At 31.6% G+C, this 18,292-nt stretch overlaps 2 protein-coding genes, 1 long non-coding RNA gene and 1 other non-coding gene across 4 annotated transcripts; 3 read left to right on the top strand and 1 right to left on the bottom strand.

The window, feature by feature from the left end:
• Window positions 1-25: 25 nt before the first annotated feature.
• TRNAE-CUC lies at window positions 26-98 on the top strand. The gene has a single exon. It is a non-coding gene; the product is annotated as a tRNA-Glu (tRNA).
• A 1,404-nt stretch (window positions 99-1,502) lies between these two features.
• LOC120273863 (putative methyltransferase DDB_G0268948) lies at window positions 1,503-4,105 on the top strand. The gene is made up of 3 exons (XM_039280596.1): window positions 1,503-1,677; window positions 2,789-3,264; window positions 3,778-4,105. The coding sequence occupies exons 1-3, from the start codon at window positions 1,528-1,530 to the stop codon at window positions 3,926-3,928; spliced, it is 777 nt and encodes a 258-aa protein (XP_039136530.1). The 5' UTR covers window positions 1,503-1,527; the 3' UTR covers window positions 3,929-4,105.
• A 5,522-nt stretch (window positions 4,106-9,627) lies between these two features.
• Window positions 9,628-10,077, bottom strand: LOC120273244 (calmodulin-like protein 3). Its single transcript, XM_039279874.1, has one exon. It carries the CDS (start codon window positions 10,075-10,077, stop codon window positions 9,628-9,630), a length of 450 nt encoding a protein of 149 aa, XP_039135808.1.
• A 2,335-nt stretch (window positions 10,078-12,412) lies between these two features.
• LOC120273432 lies at window positions 12,413-12,972 on the top strand. The gene is made up of 3 exons (XR_005540526.1): window positions 12,413-12,495; window positions 12,586-12,684; window positions 12,778-12,972. It is a non-coding gene; the product is annotated as an uncharacterized LOC120273432 (long non-coding RNA).
• Window positions 12,973-18,292: the final 5,320 nt, after the last annotated feature.

Genomic DNA, 18,292 nt, shown 5'->3' with positions numbered 1-18,292 from the left:
TATTTTAGCTACAATAGAACGCCAATCCGTTGTAGTCTAGTTGGTTAGGATACTCGGCTCTCACCCGAGAGACCCGGGTTCGAGTCCCGGCAACGGAATTTTTTTTTTATTTGTGTTAAATTAAATTTGTATCGCTTTGCTTAAATAAAACCTTAAATAAATAACAGGTATAAAGTTTTCATTAACTAAAACTTAATTAATATTAATTAAATATTGCATATATTAAAAGTCTGGCTGGGTGATACATATAACTAAATAATAAATATAAAAATTATTATTTATTTACCCCATGTCAGAGTGCATGCTTTTAAATATAAAGCTTATTATATTTCATCACAAAAAAAAATCACCATTTTATTTTTAATATTTAAATATTCTTAGTTTCGTTTAAATTCATATTAAAATCCATTCCACGTATACCTTTTTTATTTATTTTCTTTTTTTTATAAATATTAGAAAATTCACTAATAATCAAGCTTGAGTTATGATTTTTGATAGCTCAGCATAAACCTGTATGCAGTCAGTACAAGTTCAATCCCACTGCGAAAATCACTGAAAATATTAAACAAATAATTATTTACCTATTTTTGAAAAAAAAAACCCAGAAAATCTCTTTAGTTCTTTCAAATTCACACAAAAATCCCTCAATTTTTAATATTTTTAAAAGATTTAAAAACAAAAAAAATTATTAAATTTAAAAAAAAGGACTAAAAATAAATAAAAAATAAATAACCACCAACTTTTTAATTATTTATTGGCATCATCTCCGCCAAACAAGATATTCATATCTTTATTAAGAAAACAGATTCAAACTTCAGCATTAATTTTATGTTTGTACAAATTTTTGATATATAATTTATCATGTTTCATTAAACATAAATATTTAATATTTAAAAATTATTTTTGTAAATTTGAGCACTGTATTTTAAAACATATAACCACATTGAGTACATGAGGATTTAAAAGAAAAAAACAAAAAGCATACAAAATCAATGGCCTTTCGGTTTATCTGATATCGGGTCTCTTGTGTAAGGTTCTCGTTTTGGAAAAATCAATCCCTAACTATTAACCTTAAATAAGAGTGCTTGTCATCTAATATAAAAAAACAAAAAATTACATTTTAAAAATTTGAGCAAGTTAAATAAATAAATAAAAAGATTAAAAAAAAATGGAGGGACATATCTAAAAAAATTTATAAACATTTAGCGACGTATAAATAATTTTAAAATTTTATTAGGCATTTTGAAAATGTAGAGAGATAATTTTTTTTTTTGGGCACTTGGATGGTAACATCAGGACTCTCGCTGCCTGCCAAATTTGACCGTTCTTTTTCTGCTTGTACCAATCTTCTATCCACACATCTCTAACCACAATATTATTCTAGGTTATCAAAAGCAAGCCTTCCCCGTGTAAAACCTAATTTAACAAACATTTATTTATTTATATATATATATATATATATATGGGGAAAAAAACAAAAAAAGAAAGAAAGAAAGAAAGAAAGAAGGAAAGGAAGGAAGGGGAGAAATGGCAGAGCTATTCAAGAAACAAGGAAAAGAATACGCTGAAACCCGGCCGAGTTACCCGCCGGAGCTGTTCAGTTTCATTGCCTCGAAGACGCCGGAGCACCATCTCGCTTGGGACGTCGGCACCGGCAACGGCCAAGCTGCTCTTTCGGTATTTTTATAATTTAGAGAAACATTTCTTATTTTTTTTAGTTATTTTATTTGTTATATATATATAGTAAACCATTTGTCTCAAATACAGCAAATCTAATAATAACAAAAACATTCACATGACAATTGACAAACAGCTGTAGAATTAAATATATCTTAATATTTAAAAAACAAAATTATTTTTAAAAAATCAGGGACTAAAATGAATAGAAAGAAAATCAATGGTATGGGTTCAAATCTCTTTTCTGACAGTACTATTTTCCGTACCTTCAATACTGTTTATATTTATAAAAAAAAATGTTTGTGGCCTATTATTCATATATATATATATATATATGTTTCCTTATATTTCTCCCTTCTAAATTTAAAAAAATTACATTAGATTTGAAATAAATTTAAATTTGGTAGGATAGAAATATGATTCTTTATGAAGGGGTATCTATTGATGCGGATATAAATAAATATGCAAAATAATTATATGTATTCAGGTTATATTTGAGAGGTTTTATGTTTGTCACTGTTGAAAAATAGCAAAAATTGCCCTGCTGCCCCCTTACTTTTTTAAAAAAAATTATTTGCCATTAATTTTTTATTTTTGTCACTTGTGATCCAACAGAACTATATATGGTTCATTTAATTTAGGTTAAATGTGATCATTCTTTTTTATTTTTTATTTTTGTGTATATAATCACATATCATAGATAAATCAATTTTATACATACATGCACACACAAATGCATTCACTAGAGAGGGCAAAAATTATAAGCTACTAAATAAATAAATAAATAAATAAATAATTTTATTAGTCACTGTTCATTAATTTTTATTTTGGTCATTTAATTTTAAAAAATTTCAATTTACTTCTTTTACATTATTATTTCTTTCCAATTAGTTCACTAAATATCACACAATTCACATATTACTGCTAATTTGTTTTAAAAAAAAATTCATATAAAATCTAATTCATGAGCGAGTCATAGGTAGGATTAGATAGGATTTGAATTCTCAACTCTTAAAATAAATGGAGATATGAAATACTAGCTAACTACAATGATCCAATATATATTTATATATGACACTAATATATATATATATATATATATATAATTTAGTTGGCAGATATCTTCAACAAAGTAATCGGTACAGATACAAGTGAAGAACAATTGTTACTAGCATCAAAACATGCTAATATCTACTACCAACACACTCCTCCGACTATGTCCATTTCGGAGGTCGAAAACCTCGTCGCACCACCGGCCACCGTCGATGTAATCACGGTGGCACAAGCCCTTCATTGGTTCGCCAACCCTGCATTTTTCTCCTTAGTTAAACATGTACTAAAATCTAATGGTGTATTTGCGGCATGGTGCTATACTTTGCCAAGTGTTGATGCTAACATTGATCAAGTTGTGAAGAGGATGTACAAGAAATCATCTCCATTTTGGTCACCGGAGAGAAGGTTTGTGGATGAAGAGTATAGGAGCATTGAGTTTCCGTTTGAGCCGGTGGCCGGAGAGGAAAACACCGGACCATTTGAGTTTGAGACTGTCAAGATGATGGAGTTGGGGGAATATATGACTTATATACGGTATGTATTTAGCTTAATTATTATTTCTTTTAATATTTTGGTTATATGTGTTAGAAAATTTAGTAGTATCTGTTTTGCATAGAAAATGTGCGGAAAATAAGAATATATATCTCTTGTTGTAGCAATTTGAAATAAAGTAGACTTTTAAATGTCTAATCTCTCTCACCCTGATATCTAGATTCAAGTATTTACAAAAATGATAGCTTATAATTTAGATCAATATTCAAAATACTGATTAAAATTAAGAAAAGAATGGTAAAAGCTATATATTACAATAGTTTATTTAAATCAGTATTTATTACAGAAAAAATTTAAATTAGATTTAAATTTAACAACATGTATTATAATTGTTTGAGTAGTAATGAAATAATATATATTTATAAACGAATTCATGGTATTTTTTTTAACTGAGTTTTCTGTGTAATTAACTTCATGTTTATCTATGTATTTGACGTAATTTATTCATGTTTTATTAAAAAAAAATAATATATTTTTTATTTATATCTTATCAAGGTCATGGTCAGCATATCAAACGGCAAAAGGGAAAGGGGTGGAGCTTTTGACAGAGGAGGTGGTTGATGAGCTTGTGAAGGCATGGGGAGATCATGGGGAGGGTGTCAAGGCAGTCAAGTATCCAATCTTTTTGAGGATTGGGAAAATTTAAGGAGGCCTCTTAACATTGCAACTCATTTTGCTTTGTATTTTGAAATAATAAATGTTTTTTTAACTTTCATGTCTTATTATGAGAAAATTTATGTGTTCTCAGGTGTCGTGTTCAAATTTAATAAATGTAGTATTCCAACCTTTCTTTTCTAATTTTGAAGAATATTTTTGCTTCCAAGGCATCCCAAGATACCATGCCAATTATTAAAATATTATATAGATATATTGATGAAAGGAACAAGCCCTGAGTAGTCAAGGGTTGAGGACGGAATTAAAACCTTACACGCTTTTCTTTTGGGTTATTAGGGTTTATACAAAGAGTTTGAACCCTCACGAAATTAAATACCTCTATATTGGTTTTGAACTCGCACAGTTTTTTTCTTTTTTTTAAGGGACTCGAGTTAGTGCCGCTAACAATCCAAATTAGGTGATTTTGGTTATTAATTTTTATAAAAAAAAATGTAGGCGAAGATATTAATTATTTAATTTTATAATAAATATTTTCTTTTAATGTTTTGAAAAATACTAATGCTAGTATTTATTTTAATAATATTAATTAAATTAAAGTTTGCTTAGAAACTTTTTACTTAAAAGTGATTTCAAAGTTCATATAGCACCGCTATTAACCTCATCCACAAATTACTCTTAATCTCAATTTTTTATTATTTTTTTTGCTACAAATTTAATTTAATTTTTTTAAATTAAAAACTCTCATTATCCCCAAAACTTAATTTAGTTGGAATACTAAAAAAAATTTAGTCGCTTTCACTATATTTAATAATAAATTCAATGCAATGAACTACTCAAAATCCTTTTCTCAAAGCTCAATATGGCAAATGACATGTTCAAATCCTTTGAGTCCCTTGTGATTCATTTTATTTAAAACTTAAATATTATATTATTTATAAAACTACAATCCTAGTTATCTTTAATATATTCTCATTATTTTCATCGTCTAGCTTGTCCCAATGCCTTGAGAGATCCACAGTGTCTGCTGAGCTGGTCATCCTAGGCTTAAAGAGTCTTTGCGAGCTTGTGTGTGACTTGATAGGGCCAAGACAAGTTATCCCAACCACGAGACATATCGTCATTGGGTGAGCTCACAGAGCTTTAATTGGTTTGGTGGGAGCTTTTTTTTTACCAAGCAACAAGGCCTCTAAAAAAGGAGGAACGTGTGCGGGCTAGGACCTTTGCTACATTGCGCTTAACTGGCCTTACTCCATCATTCAGATAGGCTTGTTCTATCTCTTGAACACCATCTTCTTAGGCATCTCCCTTTGTTTTACATTCACTATGAATGAGGACATATGATCCGAATTGACAAGAACTCCAACAGAGAAACTAGGGGATTCACCTTGGTTGTCATCATTTGTCACCTAGCCTTCAAGGAATACCGCATCTCTGCTCATGACAATTTCCTTGTTCACAGGATCTTACAATCTGTACGCAAAACTCCTCATGGCAATACCCCATGAAAAACACATGGCTTTGCCTCAACCCCATCAAGCTTGGATCTTCCATCTTTAGGAACATGAACGCAAGCACTGCAACCGAATACTCTCAAGTGATCATAGGAGACATTTTTTCAAGTCCAAACCCTGTTTGATACAACACTGTCCAAAACAGCTACTGGAGAAAGGTTGATTAAATCCACTATAGTTCTAATTGCCTTCCCCCAAAAGGTCTTAGGCAGCTTTGTGTGAGAGAGCATGCATTTGATCCTCTCTACAATTGCCCTGCTCATCCTCTCTGCCACATCATTCAACTGAGGTGTCTTCGCAGATGTCTTCTCAAGCTTGATACCACTAAGTTTGCAATATCTTTCAAACTGCTCACTATACTCACCATAACTGTTTGCCTTGACTGCTTTTAGCTTTTTCCCTGCCTCTCTTTCAACTCTGACATGGAACTCTTTGAAAGAATCAAGCACCTAGACTTTGGTCTTTAGTACAGTAGCCCATACCTTCCTTAAGTGGTCATCAATGAATGTTACAAAATAATGTGCTTCTCCAAGGGTTTTCTCTTGCATAGAACATACATTAGTATAAATCAAATCATGAATACAAAGGTACATGGGAAATATGACTAAAAAGATACTCTATATATTTTTCCCTCTAAGCAATCAACACAAGTTTTGAGAGTCATTCCTTGAAAATTGGGTAGACATTATTTCCTAACAAGAAGATGTAGTTCTTTCTCGCCAATATGACCAAGCCTCTTGTGCCATATATCAATGTCTGTATCCTTCTTCACGGTATTCACCTCTCATTTTGGGAAGCCTTGCTTGCAAAACATAGAGTGTGCTCGTCTTCTTTCCTCTAGCAACCACTAGAGAGCCTTTAGTGAGCTTGCACTTGCCTTCACCAAACCAATTGATGAACCCCTCATCATCAAGCTTACTTGTGGAAATTAGGTTAAGGTGCATGTTTGGAACATGGTTGGCATCTTTGAGTAGCAACTTGCACCCAAGATTTGGCTCCAACCAAATATCTCTAATACCCACAATCTTTGATGTAGCACTATTCCTCATCTTCACATTGCCAAAGTCACCACTAGAGTAAGAAGTAAAGGGTTCATAATGAGGAGTAACATGGAATGACGCTCCTGAGTCAAGCACCCAGTCACTATCTTGGCTGACAATACTAATACAACTATCATCATAGATAACACAAATGTCACCCTCTGCGGCTACTGTATTTGTCTCTTTATGTTCTTCACTTCCTCTACCATGTTCTCTCCTTAGGAATCTTCACTCCTTCTTCATATGATCCACTCTGTTGCAGTGAAAACACTTGATGTTTTTACTACTTCTTAGCCTATCTGTGGATATTTCTCTGTCCCCATAACCTTGTGGAAAGTCTACTTGCACTTCTTTCATGTTGTTCATGGGTTTCTAATATGAGTGCTTCAGAAGAAGATTCACCTTTCTCTTTTCTTCCGACTTCTTCACTCAACGGACTTTCTTTTACCATTTCCATTAATGTTCATCCAAGGGCTGAAGTACTTAGACACACTACAAGTGTTTCCCAACTGTGGTAGAGAGCTTAGAAGTAGCAATGCTTGCAACTCATCTTCAAGAGGCATCTTCCTAGAGGCCAATTGGTTCACCAAGCCTTGAAAGTCACTAGTATGCTCAGTTGTACTCCTTCCATCTCTGTACTTCAAATTCACCAATCTTCTGATAGTTTGTGGCATTATTTCTGAAGGTATTCTTCTCATACATGGCTTCTAGTTTCTTTCCATAGCTCATCAGCCTTCACTTCTTCATAAATGTGGTGGAAGATACTTACATCAACCCATTGATTGATTGTAGCGGCTACCTTCAAATGCAATATCTCCCATTCTTTATCACCCATCTTCTATGGTTTTTCCTTATAGTAGGGGGACATAAATCTTTTACAATTAGCAAGTCTTACAACCTTATTTTCCAAATTGAATAATTTGATGGAGTTAACTTCATCATTCCACATGTATTTTTTCCTTCCATTTTAGATCACAAGAAATACCTCTGTCCACCTGATGATCTGATACCATTTGTCGGGGTCCCCGGCAATGCAACAGTAGAAATTTTTTAGCTATGTTATTGTAGCAATTATACTGTTTACCACAATGTAGTGATGTTAATGTTCACTATATGGTTCAATTGCGGGTGCACATTGCCCGCACAGCCTTCTGCCAATAAGGAGTATTGTAGCAAAATTATTGTTCACTATACTATATCAATGTTACTACTGTTTATGTGTGCGGCCTTTTGTACGGGCTAGTAGTAACCCGCACACTCTTCTACAAACCCTATGTGGCCTCTTATGCAGGTGCACAGTAGGCTGCATACTCTTCTGTCTATCTTGTGCTAAGGGATGATTTTTTAGGAACAACCCAACTCCTACATATGTGAAAACAACCCCTCTTTGTGATCTACAATGAGATACAAAGTTCTAAAACTCGACAAATGCAAATTATTAATGCAAGACACTGATTTTGTGTGGACAGCCCTTCAAATCAAGGGAAAAACTACAGGACTCCTTAAAGCCAGTTGGAATGCTTCACTATATCAACAATGGGATACAAGAGGGTGTTCTCACTAGATACAACTAAAGGATTACAACAATGAGGCAAGATGCACATCAACAAGATGCTCATAGACAACACATACACCTTATCACTAGCTTCTATGATGGACAACATGGGCATCAAGAAGAGATTAAAGAAAGATCAAACCCGGTAGGTTAGAAAAGCCACTGGTAAGGATTCACCACTCGAATTCTGGACAAAATCCTGCACTGATTTCCCGTCCGATCATCTTGCTTGCTCAAACCCTAGGCCCTTTTCTTCTTCCTCATCTTCTTAGTTTCTTGCCTCTATTCTTTCTCAATGTTCTGACCTTCTTACTTCTTCACTTAATAAGCTACAGTAAGCAGCCCATTTTAACACTTCACTACACATTAGTGAGTTTCCCATTTTGCCCTTCAAAGCTTCCACTGTTGATATAGTTTTTTTTTCATTTGGGTGTTAGGCCAAAGCCCAACTTATTTTTCTAACCATAAATGGCGCTGAAACTCAACACAAGCTCACCTTGACTACACCGGTTGGGAATTAATTATCTGACACTTGCAAGCTTGCCCGGAGGTTGGAAGCTTGTTGGCCACATGTGAGCTCACTGAGCCCTGCGCAAGCTCACATGAGGCCCAAAAAACCTGTCACCAATTAAGTGAGCTCATTTGGTGTATGCTCCTCATGGAGTGAGTTGGCCCAACCATGATGAGCTCATCATGGTTGAGTGAGCTCGCCCCTACATCGAAGAGCTCATGCATGGCTCTCTTAGCCCTAGTGAATGATGAGTCCATGAATTCATGTTTGGTTGGCTAGGCGGACTATAACAATTCATTTAGGTTTATCATTGAATTACTAATTAATAGACCGGATAAAAGAGGCATGCATCCACAGACCACTGGTTTCCATTTGTAATGGGCAAGTAAAAGTAGAGGGTTCCCTGTCCATTATTTTAGGAATAAAAGAGATAATACCTATTTTTTCCCAAGTGGTCGAGAATTAATTTTTTTAAATAAATGATTTTGAGTTTGATTTTTTAGATTATACAAAAATTATTCTCTAGGAGATGTCTATTTATTTATGGGACTTCCAATATCTCATCCCACCTTATGTTGATCAGGAAAAAAAACTCAATTGCCACCAACAAGTTAATAAATACCATATATGAAAGGTATAATTTAATTCCATGAAAAAAAATTCAATAAGTTGCTAATTAGTTAAGTTTATTTGCATGCATCCTTTTATAATAATGGATGGTTTAACTATAAACTATATTAGTTAATAATTCCATACTTTTTCATAGATGTATAAACAATTATGTACCTAACTAAAGTAAATATATATATATATATATATAGTAGTAATTAGAAAGAGATTTATATGTTACATAATATTTATCTTCGAATTCAAATTTTAAAACAAATTTTGCATATATATTATTACAAAAATTTAAAATTATTGTTTTAAAATAAGCATATAAATTAACTAAGCTTATAAGAAACAAATTAAGTAGTTCATCTCATTCATCATCTTAAGGCAAGGTTAACTAATAATTATAACGACAACATACAACTTCACTTTCATCAAAACATACAAACAAAGAAGAATATATCAGAAGAAAGAAAATCACATCAAACATATATAAAAATATCATGTTGAACACTCTAACATACACTTAAACTCTTGCAAACTAATCTTCCCATCACCATCCTCATCATAAACACTGATCATCTTCTTGCACTCCTCTTCCTTTCTCACCAACTCTTCAAATCCTAATCTCTGAAACACCCTCCACAAGTCCTTTTCACTCACCATTCCATCTCCATCCTCATCAAAGACGGCGAAAGCCGCCGATAACTCCCCGATGTTTGCCTCCTTCTCCTCCAACAACTGATAAGCTCCGTCAAGAAGCTCAAAGGAAAACTCTTCACACTCCTCCAACCTTACTATACCAAGCTTTTCAATCACCCTTTCAGCATCTTCACCACTGATATATCCTTCATATGCCTTGTAACAAGCCTTACACTCATTTACTCCCTCCTCCTCTTCCACTTTACTTGTTCTGCATTTGTTTTTTGCTCTACTATGATGGAATTTCATGAAGCAATGCACCGCTTTATGAAGGAAACACATGAGGTTGCATTCATGGAGGCATCTCAGAATGTTTTGAATCATTTTAAGCTTCTTAATTTGGTGCAATGAGCTAGAGATGTTGAACTATATATATATATATATGTATATGTATATGTTGGTTTGTATATATATATATATGCATATGAAGGTGTTAAAGAAGAGAAAGGTAGATGCATGGAAGTTGCTTTGAAACTTCATTTGGTGGGGAATCTCTATGGAAACTGATAAAGCTTTAATTGATAACAACTTGAGAGAATAAAGATAGAAGGAAGACTTCTCTTTTGACTCTATTTGTGTCTATTTGTTACTTGGTTCTCTTTTACATCCAGAATTTTTAATTAAGTCTTTTGTCTGTTTGAAAAGAAAGTACTTTTGGCATAAGGAATCATCAATTAGTGCTTAAAGATCTTATTTTTGTATTTTGAATATAGTTCTGATTTTTGCCTTTTAATTAGTTTGGTTCATCATTCTTTTCCTTTTTATTTAGAATACATGCATGTAACATGTACTGCTTAGTCATCAAAATGGAACAGTGACAAGAATCTAGTCTAGTATAATGATTAAAGTGCACATATAATGAATGATATTCATGAGCTTATTAACATGCATATATATGGTGTTTTAGAAGATACATTCTTTCCAATTTTCTTTTCTTTTTTCTTTTGTAAATGCTTAAGAAACATAAGTTGACGTGTCCCAGGAGTTAAGCATGGGAAAATTAAGTGTGAACGCTGTCCTTTCTTGTCTTTTCACTTGTTTCTTTTCCATTTCTTAACTTAGTCAAGCTTGACGCATGTACAAAGACTTGAACGTATGCTTTTTGCATGGAGAGAACATGGTTATGAGCCAAACGTACGAGTTCTTAATTTCATAGCAAGTTATTGCTATTATGGACAATTATGTTACTTCATTATGGAGCCATGTTTTTTTTTCTTTCCTCCTAAGCAAATTAAGTTGAGGTAAATGGGTCAAGGACCTTTTATTAAGTACATTAGCATGATTAGAACTATTTTTTAGGGCCATGCTAATTACTTCTGAAGTAATAGAAAGAAAAGGAAACATCTGAGCAAGATTAGTGAAAGTCTAAAAGAGGACCCCTCACATTTTTACTCATTCAAAACAGTGCATGAGACTCTCATTTCGCTCTAAAGTTTTTTTGGTTCATAAGATGGTAAAGCTAGTCGTCTTGAGCAAGCTCATCCACTAGCACCAATGCAAATAGAATGCCAACTATTGTATATGGCTCATATATATATATATATATATATATACAAGGATGAACATGTTGATGCTGTAACGGAATGAAGCGACTACAGCTATTCCGCTCTCGAGGACATAGTCATATTCCAGAGACGCTGTTCTAATTCAAGAATTCACTCAAAATTGAGTACAAAAAGAACATAAAAATTTCAATTGATCGATTACCTATCACAAACTCTAAAACAAATATTTATAAAGATCTAAATTAAAGACAAAATAATAAATAATGACAAATTACTGAATAAATAAATAAAACTAAAATAACTAATAAAACTAAGATAATTGTACAATATTAAATAAAGACTATGTTAGACATTTAAATTAAAATTTTTCTAAACTAATAACAATATTTCTTCCATCATGTTATATCAGTTTGTGTGACTGATTTCTTTTCCTTTTTGTTTTTTTGCGATGGAATTTTTCAACACCAACCTTAATGGATGTGATCAGATGAGCTCGACATGATTTATGAGTGAGTTCTTAGGATCAATAGAATTCTCAACACCAACTGTATTGGATGTGATTAGATGAGATCGACATGATTTAGGAGTGAGTTCTTGGGATCAATGGAAAACAAATAAATAAGGTCAAAATTAATTTTTTTCCCCACAAAATGGGATTTGCTGACCATTTTTAAAAAAATTTATAAAAAGATATTTACAAAGTTATATAAGGTGTTTTTGAAATTTATTAGGATCTGCAATTTTTTTCCCTATATAATTAATATAGATTATTTTATTAATTACATATCATTGCAAATAACTTTAAAGGCTAGAGTAAATTGGTTGAAACCACAAAATTATAAATTTTAATCCCAAACATCATAATTACATGTATACCCCGAAAAATAAGATGAATTACAGATATACCCCTCATGTTAAGTTTTGGTGACAGAAAATAACTATACAATTTTAACCATAGTTAAAACAGGGGTTAAGTTTTTGTAAAATGTCAAAAATGCCCATTCATACACTCACCCTCATACTCTAACCCATATAACCCTAATGCCTTATTCATTCTACTCCAAATTCCCAATAGACACCCAAGTGTCAAATCCTCGCCGTTGCTTGCCGTGGGTAGCCGCCTCTCGCATCCTCGCCGTCCCTTCGCCATTGCTTGCCATGGGTAGCAGCCTCTCTTATCCTCATCATTAGCTCTTTTTTTTCTAATTAATTGTTCGTTGGGTTGCTAATTGAGATTAATCTTAATTTTTAGAGGAAGAGGAAGAGGAAGAGGAAGAGGGAAGGGGAAGGGGAGTAGAAAGACCTAAAACTACCAACAAATGAAGAAATCCATAATTAAGAGAATATTAATGTATGAATTGTTCATATTGATGGCTTCTTTTCTTATCATAAATTTCTTCATGGTCTTTACAGTTAAAATAATATGTTTTTCTAATTTTTGTAGGTTTGGAGATATTGATGTATTAAACATCATTTTTTGAACATATGGATATATTGATGTATTTGTAAACATCATTTTATGAATTACATGTGGAGTTGTTGATGTATTAATATTATTTTGTGAACATGTGGAGATGTTGTTGTATTTGTAAACATCATTTTACATGTTAATGTATTTGTAAACATTTTTGTGGAGATATTGCCGTACTAAACATCAATTTCTAAACATGTTGATGTATTTGTAAGTATTTGTAAACATGGGGACATGTTGATGCATGTGTTGTTGATGTTATACAATATTTTATATTGCGATATTATAGTTGTATGTGTTATGCAAATTATGATAATTAAGGGTGCATTTGTAATTGTGTTACAGGTGATATGTAGATATTGTGAATGTGTTATTTAAAGGTGTGCATTCATAATCCCAAGTTTTTGTGATGATTAAAATTTGTTTAGGTGATTTTGTTGGTTCGATAAATAAGTTCAATAAAACTATTTTTTGTAAATTAAAAGTATTTCTTAATTATGGTAAATTGGTTGTGCACCCCTCAAAAACCACAAATTTAATTATTTTAAATTTTAGATTTTTTAAAGCGGTATTTGTAAATTTACAATGAAAAAGTTTTCAGGGTATGTATGTATGCAAAGGATATGACGGTGATTTTGCATGTTTACAGTTTAGTTAACTAACAAGAATTTTAACTTCAAGGGTATATATGAAATTATACCTATTATTGAGGGGTATATATGTAATTATATTTTATTTAAGGGTAAATACACAATTTTAAAAATATTTAAGGGTACACCTTAAAAAATTCTTAAACTTTAATTGTGTATTTAATCCCCATTGTCTACATGCGTTCAAAAATCTAAAATGTTAACTTTTATATTCAACCATATCAAACTTAACTATTTTAAGATAAAATTATTAAGATTACAAATATATATATATATATATATGAAATCAATATGATACAAGTGTTATAGATGATTTATAAATTTAAATTATAAATAATAAATTACTTTTTTGTTTTTTGTCTTTAATACATTGATTTTTCAATAGTGTGAGATATTAAAAATCTTATAAATGAATAAACTGTTTCTAACGGATGTACTTTTACACATTCAAAGATTCAAACTCTAAAACCATTTATTTAAACAACCAAAATTTTTATCACTTGGACCAATCCCCATCAATAATAAATTATATTTTTAATCAAAAACTGGAATATAAATAATTTTTTTCGATGATGGACCAATACCTGGCCTGTGCCGGCCCATTAATGAGAACGTATATTTAGTGGATTGTAGGCTGTGTCAGCTCGGCCCGGCCCATTTGAACAACGATATTTATACACACACAAGCACACACAAATACAGAAGAAAAGTAATATCTTAAGTAGCACATGATTAATGACTTAGATAATTCTTAAAAAATAATAATAAAAAAGGAAAAAAAGATCAATGAATGTAAAATTTTTAGGATCAAATTTAAGCAACTAGAAGTAGTTGGAAAATAAAAATAATCCATTTTTTTTCATTTATATGTAAATTAATACCCAGGATAATGACATGCATCATTTAAATCAGTCATTTATATTATAATAATTGAAAGATTCATGAGGCAAAAAATAATAATAATAATGATCAAGTTTTATAATATATTTTATCTCATTAATAAACAATAAACAATACTATGCATTAATGTAAACCAAATATAAAATATGGGAATCTTTGACCATATCTTCCTCTTTATTGATGTGCCATGTGGTTAGATCATTTAGTTTATAAACTGCTTTAATTAATCTTCAATAAGATCCATTTTATGAATTGATAGTAAAATGTGGTAGTTTGACTTAAATTTAAATAAAATATAATTAAAAAATAATGAAAATTACAACACATTGATCTACTACATTCCTTTCACAAAAATGATATTTCTTTAGTAAACAGTGAAATAAGAATTATTGTTTGGGTTTCTTTCGTGTTCTTTTACGGGTTCTAAATTATTGTTTTTCTAACATCACTAATTGTGTTTTATTTTAAAATTAAAGTAAAAAAAAGGGTTCTAAATTATTATTTTCTAAAAACACTAAATTGTGTTTGATTTTAAAATTAAAGGAAAAAAAAACAAAAAGTAAGTTTTTAGGAACCCAAAAAATTAAAATATTTTTTTTATCAATAGTATAATTTTGGTGGTTGACTAGGTAGTTTTTAAAATTAATAAAATAATAGAAGAATGGCATTGAAATATAAATATATATAGTTAATAATAGAATATATTAAAGGTTAAATTAACTTGAGGTCCTCAGCACTTTTGAAAAGACCTTGAGGTCTTTAAGAGGTTCAAAATCTCTTGCAAGCAAGCAGGGGTGACAATTTTCAGTCTGACCCACGATTTCTGACCCAATCCCCTCTGAACAAAATGGTTTTTTCTATAAAAAAAAATCGAGCAACAGAACAAGTCAGGGGCGGGGATTTTGTGTGAGGAGGGCAAGGTGGGGTTGTTTATTGAAAAAAAAAAGAAAAAAGAAAAATGGGACAGGACGTGGGGTGGATTATGTTTCAGGCGAGGCGTGGCTGGTAGAGGCATGACCTGCCCCATTGCCATCCCTGCCTACAAGCCTTTATTATTATTTTTTTCAAACATATTCCCTTAACACCTTTCATTTTATACAAAATCATCCTTTTTACTCTTAATTTGTAGTAATGCAAACTCTATTTGGGTTTAGGAGAGCTATACATGTGGTTTTGAGGGGGCTAAGTTGAGGATGCCCCCTTGTAAGTTTGCTGATATTAGGGCAAGATAGGGTTTGGGCCATGCATCTTGTGTCCCAAGTATTGATTTGTGAGCTTATCAAGCTTGAGGCAAGCTTGCATTAAGAGAGGGAATTACTATTAGAAGAAAAATACAAATAAGGCCAATTTTGTACTTTTAAAAATATATAGTTAAATTATAATAAATAATATTAAAATATTGGATAAAATTAACTTTTAGTGCTTTATAATTTTAACGTGTTTGGTTAATCCTTCCCATATTTCTTCTGTTTTTTATTTTTTTAATTTTTTTTTCTTTAATTCTTGTGATATTTGTATTTTCCATGCCAAAAATAGCTTCTTATACTCATTTGCACAATATTGTTGTGATCTTCACTTGACATCAATGGGCATATCATTGCATAGTCCAATGGTTTGACTCAAGAATGTAAAAAAAAAAAAAGCAACGGTTATAATCCTTCACTCAGTTGTATTGCTTATATATTATTTATATATTGTATATTTGGATAAAATACTATTTATTAATACTATTTATGGGTATAGTCATGGGTCCGCTATAAAAAAAATAGTGAAACAATGGTTTTTTTTTCTCCTAAGATATGGAGATTTTCTTAGAAGATTCGTAAACCACGGTAATTAGTACATTTTCGTTCATGCATGTCTTTTTGATAATTCTTTTTCATGAGCAAGTAAAAAACTTGACGCGAATGCAACTCATCAATAAAGAGAGTAATTTCGTCTTTCTTGCACATATGCACAATTACAATCTTTCATACAGGGGTGACTTTGGCCTCGTCATGTTTTAGCACCACTCATACTTTAGCATAAGCCTAGAATAAAATTTAGAGAATTATACCATATTATGAGAATTATATCATATTGGTTGTTTGGACACTTAATTTGGAATATAGAAGTATGGCATAATATGGGTTTTATGGTATAAAAAAAAAATATTTCGAGTGAAATATTTTTTATTACATGTATGTGGTGGTCCGACCACCATCCGCCCTTCGACGATCAGCCATGGGTCTATCGGTAGTCCGATCATCATCCGTCCGACCTTTGGCGACTGGCCGCAATTAATCACCAATCCACCGGTAGTCTGGCCGCTAACTGGCCAGTCTTCGGTAACCAATCGGCCGGTTATAATTTTTTTATTTTGATAAATCAAACACTCATTATGTAAGAATAAAATATGTCATAATTTCTGTAATAATAACTTGTATTTCCTACGTGATAAATTATTCCATATTATTTTGTTGTGTAAATAACCTAAGGCTTTGCTAGAATGGGGGTTATTGGAGGTTTTGTAAGGCAAGGTTATGGGTTAACCCTTGTTTGGATCCAGGGTTTTAATAGGGGGTAAGGTTTGAGGGAGTTATTTGGAGGATTGAGAAACCTCCATTTTCTCAACCCTCCAAATTAGGGGAGGGATTGGGAGGTTTTGCTTTTTATCTGAACTAAAATGCCCTTGATCTTCTCTAGAAATTACATCATTTTGTTAGGGTTACAAACAAGAGGAAATTATCCTTCACTACCGTGCGAGAGCTTCACCAAGAGTGCCCGACGATTTCTTAGACCGTCTAAGCCACCGTCTCCCAGCTCTCCTTTTTCCTTTTGGGTGAGATCCCTTTCCATCTTCATTGATCTTTGCAGTTTTTGTTTTGTGATTCTGCTAAATATTCAGCCTTTCTTGATTCAATATTGTTCTTTGTATGATGTTGTATCTTTCTAGATCCAATATTTGATCTGATATTGTATCAACCAGAGTTCATCCATTATGTCTCAAACCTCTCCACTGATTTTTATCTCGTGAATTCCCCTTCTTCAATCAAACCAAGAGATTATTTGATCTGATGGTGCTGTTATCATTCTCCCACTTTTAATTTGGTTTTTCTTTTAATGCTAATTTTTGTAAGAATTTGCTTGTTTAGGTTGCTTTGGAGCTTAATTTAGTTGGTTTTTTTTTTTTATGAATGGTTTTTAATTGAGATGCAGAAGAATTATGATGATTTGTGTCTATGTTTGTCATAAGATCACATTGTTAAGTTGTTGATTTTTTTTAAAAATATATTTCTTGTAATTTTGCTAGTTTAGTTTGGTTGGTGTTTATTGGTATATTTAGTTGCATGATTTTGTATCTATATGTCTTGTAGTGATGATTTTTGCATTCTTTAGGTTGTAAGATCATATTGGAAGAATTCTTCAGTTGTATTTGTTGGTTCTCGATCATATAGTTACTTTAATTTTCATATTGATTATCAATTTTAGTTTTTTATGCTCTCAGTCTTCATTAATGTTTAATATAGATCCATAATGAACTCTATTATAGATGGGACATTGGGACATGGAATTAACAAATGTCCTACCTTTTTTGTTTACAGTTGTAATTAACAATTCCTTTCTACTTTTTTTTTTGTTGTGCGATTTTCCAAATGAACTCTATGAACGTGCAATTTTTTTTTTCTTTAGATTTATAAATCTGATGCCTGACCTATTTCCCCAAATTAAAGTATCAAGGAGAAACATGACAAATTTCTTGTTATTTGTCTTTCAATATCACATGCTGAAAAATATTGGTTGGAATTCAATGTCAGAAAATCACTCCATTCAATGTCTGAAAAATTAAGATAAATTCCGAATCTTAAATAAAAAATAAATTCCATTATCTCTAACAACAAACACAAAATACTCATATATGTTATCATCAACATATTTTTTTTGTTATAAGGGTATTT

The sequence above is a fragment of the Dioscorea cayenensis genome, chromosome 12 (genome assembly GCF_009730915.1).
Source record: "Dioscorea cayenensis subsp. rotundata cultivar TDr96_F1 chromosome 12, TDr96_F1_v2_PseudoChromosome.rev07_lg8_w22 25.fasta, whole genome shotgun sequence".
Lineage (NCBI taxonomy): Eukaryota > Viridiplantae > Streptophyta > Magnoliopsida > Dioscoreales > Dioscoreaceae > Dioscorea > Dioscorea cayenensis.
This window is presented reverse-complemented; position numbering and strand designations above follow the sequence as displayed.

Coding starts and splice junctions, on each gene's coding strand:
- LOC120273863 (XM_039280596.1), top strand. CDS start 1,528: ATGGCAGAGCTATTCAAGAAACAAGGAAAAGAATACGCTGAAACCCGG. Junction 1,678..2,788: donor ACGGCCAAGCTGCTCTTTCG/GTATTTTTATAA, acceptor TATATAATTTAG/TTGGCAGATATCTTCAACAA. Junction 3,265..3,777: donor GAATATATGACTTATATACG/GTATGTATTTAG, acceptor TATCTTATCAAG/GTCATGGTCAGCATATCAAA.
- LOC120273244 (XM_039279874.1), bottom strand. CDS start 10,077: ATGAAATTCCATCATAGTAGAGCAAAAAACAAATGCAGAACAAGTAAA.